At 44.4% G+C, this 10,240-nt stretch overlaps 1 protein-coding gene across 2 annotated transcripts in view; it reads right to left on the reverse strand.

Annotated features, from left to right (window-relative positions):
* The window catches only part of ksr1a (kinase suppressor of ras 1a), a 42,925-nt gene that overhangs the window by 17,768 nt on the left and 14,917 nt on the right, over positions 1 to 10,240 (reverse strand). For both annotated transcript variants that reach the window (XM_076273985.1, XM_076273984.1), the window contains exons 2-3: positions 7,092 to 7,232; positions 1,622 to 1,769 (exon numbers count right to left, since the gene is read on the reverse strand). In XM_076273985.1, coding sequence (XP_076130100.1) covers positions 1,622 to 1,769; positions 7,092 to 7,232 — 289 coding nt within the window. The remainder of the gene's footprint in view (positions 1 to 1,621; positions 1,770 to 7,091; positions 7,233 to 10,240) is intronic.

Raw genomic sequence — 10,240 nt, forward strand, 5'->3', positions numbered from 1 at the left:
GACACAACAGAAAATGCATTTACATACATTACATTACATAATAAAATAGGGACGAAACCAGGAATGTACAAGTGTAAAGACAACAAGTAGGTGAAAGTAGAGTAAGGTTTGTGGCAGACTGTAGCAACACAGAACAAAGACATAGAGCAAAGATGGCACACTCATGACAAAGACAACATAGAGCAAAGATGGCACACTCATGACAAAGACAACATAGAGCAAAGATGGCACACTCATGACAAAGACAACATAGAGCAAAGATGGCACACTCATGACAAAGACAACATAGAGTAGGGCTGGGCGATATATCGGTATTCTGACTACAACCGATATATTTTTGAAAACGATACGTAGTTGAGACAATATCGTCAAATATTGGGCCATTTTATCTGAGTCAGATTTTGTTTACCGTGATCAGAGGTTGGTGCACATCAACGGTTAGACCGAGAATTCTTGTCTTGAAATCAAAATTCCACTGGAGCTCCAAGCGGTTTTGTACACGCAGACTTAAGTTACAACACTGTTTACAGCTCTTTGACTCACGGTAAAATGTACATAGCTAATTTAAATACACTTATGGGGTGGGTGCTTGCGTTTCTTTAGCAATATAGCAGATCTAAAGTCCTCAGGGAGAAAACCTACATGCTGATTTTATTAAAAGGATATGCACGCGGGGACTCGCGAGCAGTTAGGGGCATAATTTTTTATGATTCCCGAAACCCCATTCATTCGTGCATAGGATTTTTTCTTATGAACCGGAACATGCAAAAATGGTAATGAACGCATACAAAATGACGGTAGCGTCTACCACACTCTTGGTGAGTAAGTAGCCTAATTGTTTAAAACGATTTAATTGTTATCGATAGCAAGACACACATGTCTAGGCCATCATAAATTTGCTTGTCATCTAGGCCCTATTAAACCCTTACGAAAAAAAAAAATACACTGTGTGACAAAACTGCAGGTTTTTTTCTGCAGTAGGCTACTGCAATATTTTTGTGCCCAAAATATTGCATTGTGCAGTACAATGTAGGCCTGTGTTGTCAGTCAGGATCGACTTCTTGGTCTTTTGTTATCTGCATTATCAGAGCAGCTGTAGCCTACTATGCCTATTGGTATTGGTAAGCCTATACGTTATTGTTTACACTTTTTTGCACAGCAGCAGTCTGAAATCATTCTAATTAAAGCTGGTTGTGTTGTTATAATTGTCATGTTGAGTGAATACGAAACACTTAGCTCTTTCGGTTTAAAATATCGATATATATCGTATATCGCCAATCAGCCCCAAAATATCGGGATATCAGTTTTGGTCCATATCGCCCAGCCCTAACATAGAGCAAAGATGGTCCACTCGTGTGGCTGAAGTCTCCCTAGCGCATTGTGTGTCTCTCAGGCTGATGGCAGTGTGTTTGCAGAGCGTGTGTGTGTGTGTGTGTGTGTTGGCAGAGCGTGTGTGTGTGTGCGTGTGTTGGCAGAGCTCATGTGAGAGCGGGCACACTGGGCATTGTGTGTGTGTGTGTGTGTGTGTGTGTGTGCGTGTGTGTGCGTGTCTGTGTGTGTGTGTGTGTGTGTGTGTGTGTGTATGTGTGTGTGAGAGCAGGCACGTCGGGCGGGCACTCACCGGACTCTGTGGCACTCTTGAGGCAGGACAGGGCGGCACTCAGCCTGGCACACTCCTCCGTGCTGGACCCAAGCCTCCTCATGGTCTCCCGCACCTGGGCACCGGGCATCTGGAGCAGGGCATCCAACGAGAGCTTCACGGGCACAGCCTGGCACCAGACCAGATGGAGGAGGGCACAAGGGAAGCAAACACACACACACAAGGTGTTGTCATGTTGAGTTTTCAAACCACACACACACACACACACACACACACACGGCCCACACACACACACACACACACAAAGGCACACACACGGCACACACACACACACACACACACAAAGGCATTGTGTTTAATTTTTAAACCACAGTACTGAAGTTACTATTCTAAGGACTCTTATCACCTACACACACACACACACACACACACACACACACACACACACACACACACACACACACACACACACACACACACACACACACACACACACACACACACACACCTTAATCAAACACAAATGTGGACAAGGAGTTTCGCAGCACAGGCCCTAAGAAACTGAGAATCATCACTAATAAGCAAATAATACCCCTTCAGCACCATTTATTGTAACCAAATGATGTCCCTGTGGTCTACAGTGTGCAAATGACTTGTCAGTCTGTGTGCAAGAGTAAAGGCATCAGAGAGCACACCTGGCAGGCTAGCTCCACGGATAATTAAGACCCTAACATGAAGGTGAATTTGCAAACTTTTACTGGTGTATGACCCATTGTCTTAGGGAAATGAAGTGTGTGTGTGTCTATACCCTGGCAGCTGCACCTTTATATGTAAACCAGGGGAGTTTATTCAAATAAGGCATCACTGTCACCACCTAAAGATCCCAATGCTGACTCCAGTGTGCCTACTGTAATACTTAACACATGGGCACCATGACCAACGACAGCCAAGAAAGCATCTCCGACTACGCCAAAGCACATTCTGGCTAAATACATTTAGACCTCTGTGCTTCATATAACATAAAAACCCACGTGAAATATGCATGCATACACAAGTCACTTAGTATATTTCAGTAGGCTATATTCCAATTCTATATCTAGCTATAACCATACTGTAGATATCGAAATCGATGTGAATTTAGAGTTCTCTGAAATTCTCTACCAAAGAGGCCACTAGCAGGCACAAGTGACGACCGAGTGAGCCCTGGCATTCATGTCCTTCAGATCCCATCAAATTGCCCCTCCACTCAACCTCCACCCCCCCCCCCACCCTTAGCCATTGTGTTCCTGCACACAATGGGTGTCTCTGTCACGATGGGAGTGAAATTCTAGAGCCATCGAAATACCCAAAGCCGGCGACCTCTCTGACTAATTAAACCCGCCAAATGATCTGATTACCTAATTAAGGAGCGCCATGATTGGATGGGTAGAATGGAAGCCCTGTGAAGAGCCTCTTAACGCCATCGTGATATTAACACTGTGTGGCCATGGCAGACACATCCTCGGGTTGCACGGGCTGTTTGCAAACATGCTCCGCTACAAGACGACTGTTCTGCGAGTGTAAGGCAACGTGTGCAAATACAGTACACACACACACACACACACACACACACACACACACACACACACACACACACACACACACACACACACGCACACACACATCACATAACCCTCCCTACAGCCAACCAACAACAACCAACTCACTGGACACAAATACACAAACATGAATCAAACTCACAAAAACAACAACAACCAACTCACTGGACACAAGTACACAAACAACAACAACCAACTCACTGGACACAAATACACAAACATAATTAATAATAATGAACCTAGCAGGCTGTCCAGTGCCACTCTGGTATTAGAGGATTCATGCAGATCATGCATGTTATATGATACAGTTTAGACAGCAGGGACGTCCCAGACAGACTAGATTACAAGACACAGCCTGTTTGTTGCGAGTATTTAGATTCATAACAATGACTGCATGTACACTGTACACAAACAAACAAACAAATAAGAGCCCAGCAGGCTGTCACTGTAGGAATCTGGGATTAGACCTACAGTATGGCTAGGATTATCTGTATGTATCATCACACAGCTAGACGCAAGGCATAGCGCATCGCGTCCACACAGCCACTGCTGACGTTAATGTCATGCTAGTGCAATCTTGGAGCGGGACAAATGATGCACTGTACTCAAACCTCTATACTCAATCAAGAGGGGCAGGTGTGTGGCGCTAATGCTATTTACTAGCATGTATTAACATCACTCAGGCATCCAAGGTTGGCAACATAGTTTAACACTTGAAAAACAAAAATCAAACTTCAGTATTTCAAATCGCAATAATATAGCCAAGCTGGGCGTAGCCGAGCTACATTCTAGGCTTGTTCAGAGTCTCATTCAGAGTCTCATCATCATTTGCAAGGCAAATCTAGACTGGCTAAAACGTCAATATCTCTTGCAGAATCCCTCACTTCTTCCCTCTCTCAAACAGGACTGGAGGGTCCTGCTGCAGAAATGTTTTTTGGAAAACTGGACTTTAGCTAATAGGGCAGCAGGGGGTTCCTGTTGTTTCATTTTCTCATTCCATTTTGTACACTTCTGATTCATCTCCCAATGATGCCTTGGTAAAGCTCTCTGACTTGGGGGATGGGGGATGGGGGATTTGGAATTTGGATATGAGATGAGCTTCCTGAACATCACACTCCGAGTTCCATGGGATCTCCAGTGATCCCCACCGCCCGTGAAAACATGACAATTACAGACCCTTTCAAGAGGGTTCCATTATCAGCATCATAATTGGCCCCACAAGACTTCCTTTTTAACATTCCATATGTTATCTTAATGCAGAGGAAGTAGATTGGGGCCCAAATAGAATGTTCAAGCATTGTTTTTGTTTACCTTGTTGAAAGGGTCCATACATAAACAAAGACCTGGGCACAGTCTGGGGGCATCCTCTTCTTGAATGCCAACACATCCACCTTCACACCACCTTCATGAATATGCCATGATGCTGTTGGCACCATGTGGCGCAATAGTGTGCCTCCATAGGGGGGCATCTCCCATGATCCCAGCCAAAGCCCCTCCTGCCGCCCCCGGCACACGCGGTGCACCCGCCCACCCAGTCGCCCGGCTGTCGCTCTTCACCAGATAACCCCAGTAGTGGCAGCTGCGCCCGCTCGCCCGCCTGCCCGCCTGCCGCGTTACGTAACATTATGTAAGCCCTACTTACTTCCACGCAGGCTGCCGAGCTGCGCTGAGGAGAGGAGAGGAGAGAGAGAGGCGAGAAGAGAGAGAGCCATTGTTCACTGACAACAGCGCCGTCCATGTGAGCCCAGCCAGGCAGGGCAGGCAGGCAGGCAGGCAGGCAGTGTATTCTGGGCTAACGGTGTCACTAGAAGTGGGTCAAGGCACCGAGGACTTGACTTGCGCTACTATTTGCTAACGTAATGAGAACTAGAACTATGCTGCTGTGTGTGGCAACAAGTGCTGTGAATCTGTTGCACTGGGTGGCATATCGTACAGAGAGACAATCCCAACTGTACTGATTCATGATGAAGACTGATGAGTTTCTAACACTAGCATAGTAGTGTGTAGCTTCAGGAGAGCTATAGACCATAAATGCCAATAGGCCCACTGCCCCACTTTATATGATGCACTTCTGGCAACGAAGTTCTCAATAATTAATACATGAGCACATTGCATCACTTACAATACATATCATTACAAGATGCACTTGAACCCAGTCAGTTGCGTTAGGAATGAATGACTTATAATGCACTTTAGTAGGGCCATCATTTACTGTGGACAATACTTGTCTTTCCTTGTATGTGCCATTAGTGGCCTACACAAATTATGTTGCTTATTATGCTTTTCAGAGATGGTCTTGCCATTTTGGGTTATGGGTTACTTATTAGTAAACAAGTAAATCATAAAGAGGACAACTAGAGTACTACTAAAGTATGAGCGGAGCGCTGCAATAACAATTCATAGGATCGGCCTATTTATATTTCATAAGTAAATAAAAACTTTTACTCTGTTTTCTATTTGTATTTTATGTTTATTTAAAATTGTATTTGATGTTTTTTTAAATAAAGTGGTGGTGGAAAACTGGCCTCTGGATCAAGCCATAGCCACGCCTGTGGCACATATCCCCAACTTTAACTGTTAATTATCTTGTTTACGCGCTACAACTGCCATTCAGAGTCGCCAAATGCTCAGAGTTTGTGGTTCCCTTATAAAAAAAGGCCAAAGAACATGCTATCCCAGAAATTTTTGAAGATGGATATTTCCTTAACCACTGCAATCCTGCACATGTAAACACACACACACACACACACACACACACACACACACACACGCATTGAAAGCCTATTTATACTTTGTAATGTGTTTTCCATCTCAGCACCAAACAAAAACATCTATGCAGGCCACAGATGATTACACAATTAGAACATGTTCTGTGTACAGTAATAGGACAAATTGAAATAAATAAATTCATAAATTATACATTTCACAAGCTCAACAATGTCTACCTTAACTATGATATAACCCCACATACCCACCGACCATCGTCCCAACCTATTGCCCCAACTGGCTGCAGGGTCAGCTCATATCCATTACCAAACACACCAGCAAACCACTAACAACTGTTTTGTTCTTTCCCCTGGGTGTGAAACAGTACAACCATATGGCGCTGTGCATATCTGCCACATAATCATGAAAAGTCGGGTCTCCAAGTTTAGAGCAGAAATGTAAGCATACACACGTGACTAGAGTACTCCGATGACTCAGATAGCATACACGCATATCCATACTAAGACTGACACACAGATTGATAAAGAGGGGGTTTCTCTGTCTGTTTGGTTTTAGGAATCATCATTACCATATATAAATTCTGTACCTCAATACAGTTTATGTCACACATGATAACCACACTTACACATAACAAGCATCCATTAATGCATATGATGATATGATTTACTCTATGTTTGTATATTGTCTTCCCCCCAAGCATCTCACACACACACACACACACACACACACATACACACACTGAGAGAGACACACGCACACACACACACACACACAAACAGAGCACAAACACAAACACAAACACACACACACAAACACACACACACAAACACACACACACACACACACACACACACACACACACACACAGCTGTTGATATATGAGTGTATAGTGTGTAGGCTACTATAAGATAATATAAGATATGATTTACTCTATCTTTGTATATTGTCTTCCCCCCAAGCATCTCACACACACACACACACACACACACACACCCACACACACACACACACACACACACACACACGCACGCACGCACACACACACTGAGAGAGACACACACATACACAAACACAAACACAACATACACAAACGTACACACACACACACACACACACACACACACACACACACAGCTGTTGATATGAGTGTGTAGTGTGTAGGCTACCTCGATGAGCTCTGGCCTGAGGTTGATGGTGCGCAGCCAGTCTCCGAGTTTGGGGTAGCTGTCCAGAGCCTGCGGCCTCTCTGTCTCCGGAACCTTCTGCTTGCACTGCAGCTGCTTGCAGATGTACTTCATCAGCTTCACCTGCGGGGGGCGACAGAGCACACATCAGATCAGACAAGGGAGGAGGGGGAAAATGGAGGACGCTTCAACGCTGCTTCAACGCTGAGCACTGAACAGGCATACAGGCAGGACTCTGTCATGTCTCTAGGCCCTAAAAGAGTTTTCAAAATGCCCCACTGCTCTGATGCTGCGTCTGAGTGCTCTGCAACACTAATGAGATTAGGAGTAATGTAACCTCTGTGTGTTTTTTTTTTTTTTTTTTTTTTTTTTTAAAACATCATGATGGTGTGGCACAGATTAAGCAGCAATGTCTAGTCTAGCATTACCATGCCTGCTGCACTTACCAGGGGAAATTACTCTTATATAAAAGGTTTTATTCAGTGAGATGTGACGTGAGCTCTCAAAACTAGCGCTGAGGCTCCCCAAAGCACTCCCAAATCAAATCCACAGGGTGCTGCTGGTCATACATATGGACCATTTTTGTGGCACTACTTACAGATATACTGCATGTCACAAGTGATTCAAATCCGATCCAATTTCCATAGATCAATTCCTTTAGTGGGTCTTTGTAGACTGATTACCATTAATTTACCACAACATGATAACGGTTTACTGTTTATTGAGAGACACATTCCATAAAAAAAATAGTGTCAAGAAATCATTTTATTCTCTGATTTGTTATCACCCTCTCAACATTAATGGACAGGAGTTAAGGGTTTAAGGTGAAATGGATGAATAAGTGGTAGGTGTTTTGTTAATGAACTTAAGAGGCACAGAGGAAGACTCTCTTATCATTGTTGTGTTCTTATATTACACCCAAGTGATACACTCAACACACCTATAATATTTCTCTTTCAATATGATGCTAAAAAAGGAATAAGAAGCCAGCACTTCATGTTTTCATGCACTCTGAAGAGCATTCCGGAATGTCACAACAGAAGCCACTGCCACTGCCACTGCTGTCCTCTTAACCTTCTGCTGAACTGGAATGTTTTGCTCTTTCCCTTTCACTGTTTTCCAGCAGCCTCCATTTAGCAAACAGATTTGACTGGAAGGTTAAGCAGCCAATCAGAAAGAAACACTGGCAAAACCAGAAACCTCATTGGCTGTCCATCTCTGCTCTGATGGTCTGTTTGTAGCTGCAACTAATAGTCACCCTCCCTGCTGCATGGCCGAGATATTTTCCCACAGGACAACACAGAACCACTCCGAGTCCTTCTGAGAGTCATGTCTAAAATCACCCCACAGAGGGGTCAGTCATTGGTGGTGCAAATCAGTCAGAAAACCTCCAACTCAACTCCCTAGTCCTGCCTGTCTAGTTCATACAGATAGACTGAAATGTAAATAATACATAATAACATTTTCTGATTAGTAATAGAAAATGTAAATCTTAATATTTGATCATTGACCATATTTGTGTTGAATGGCCACTATTTGTGTTAAATATCATCAATATCATGCAAGAACCAAATCAAATAGTGAGATCATGTTTTTGTGTGTGTGTGTGTCTGAGAGAGAAAGAGAGAGAGAGAGCGAGAGAGCAAGAGATATCATGACAAATACCCTGTCCTAATAAACGTGCAGTATTTTGCGAATGAGAACAGGTGAAGTTCTAGGTTGACCTCCTCAGCCTGAGGGGTCATAAGAGTTATGACTCCGTAGCCAGGGGCCAGACCAAGGTAGCGTGCTCATAAACGCACTCCTCTGTCTAAATATTTGCTGAAAGAATTTCATAAATATCGCGACTTTAGATGCACAACCTTCTGACCATGAGAACTTTTAGTAGCTCAGACACACGTGAGCGTGAGTGCATGCACACACACACACACAAATATGCATATGTGCACACACTCGCACATGCATACATACACACACAAACACAGACACACACACACGCACACACACAGATAAACACGAGACACAGACACCGCCACAGCGAGCATCTCTAGAGCACGTCTCAAACACTCTCCCATCTCATCACGACATCAAGACAATATGCAGGGCATAAATCATTTAAAAAATCACATGCACATATTCATTATACAACGGGGTATGCTCCCAAGGTCGATGTTCTAGTGCAGCCAGCAAGAAATCTGTCTGGATTTCCCCCCCACTCTCTCCTCTCTCAACCCTTTCTCTCTCTCTTTTTGGCCTTCCCCTCCAGTGGACAGGACTGTCAAACAGATATAAATAGCTGTTATTACATGGAAGGGAACAGTGCGCAGGGCTTCTCATGGGGGGCGTCGGCGCTGCTGGCATGGCAACCAAGTGTCATCAGAATGCTGCAGTCACTGATGGCTGGGCCATTGGTACATCACAGCCCTAGAAGATGCTGGGTTCACAGCGAGGCTAACAGACAGTGGCTGGGTCTACGTGCCCAACAAACACCTCAACTACTCTCCACACACTCACTCACACACACACACACACACACACACACACACACACACACACACACACACACACACACACACACACACACACACACACACACACACACACACACACACACACACACACTCGCTCCCAGGTCTTACAGAGCCACTTCCAGCAAACACACATATCAAACACAAACATAGTTCTGATGAAATGTTCAAAAACATGCACACTTGCATTTATTTAACCAGATTCAACCAGCTTTTTGGCTCCTAAGTCAGGTCCATGGGACCAAGACCTTGTGTGTGTGTGTGTGTGTGTGTGTGTGTGTGTGTGTGTGTGTGTGTGTGTGAGCAGCACGTATTCAGATCTTTTTTGTTTTCAATAATAAACAAATGAAGGGAATGTTCTGAAGAGCTGCACCCAGATTCACTCCAAACAAACATGGCTGGATGATCCGATATGAATTTTCCAGCCCTGGTGTGTGTGTGTGTTGACCCAAGCAGCTTGAGCCGGGCACTCAGCTGAGCTGCCTCCGACTGCTCTGGATCGCAGGGCTGGGCTGGTTCTTTATCTCCTTCATTCTCTCTTCATTTTCTCCGATTCTTTCTCTCCCTTCTTCCCTTTCATGTTGACGACAGCGTTTGCGCGTG

The sequence above is a fragment of the Alosa pseudoharengus genome, unplaced genomic scaffold, assembly GCF_046254945.1.
Source record: "Alosa pseudoharengus isolate Yale_2024_CS ecotype anadromous, Long Island Sound unplaced genomic scaffold, YU_APseudo_1.1 YU_APseudo_1.1_scf_8, whole genome shotgun sequence".
NCBI lineage: Eukaryota > Metazoa > Chordata > Actinopteri > Clupeiformes > Clupeidae > Alosa > Alosa pseudoharengus.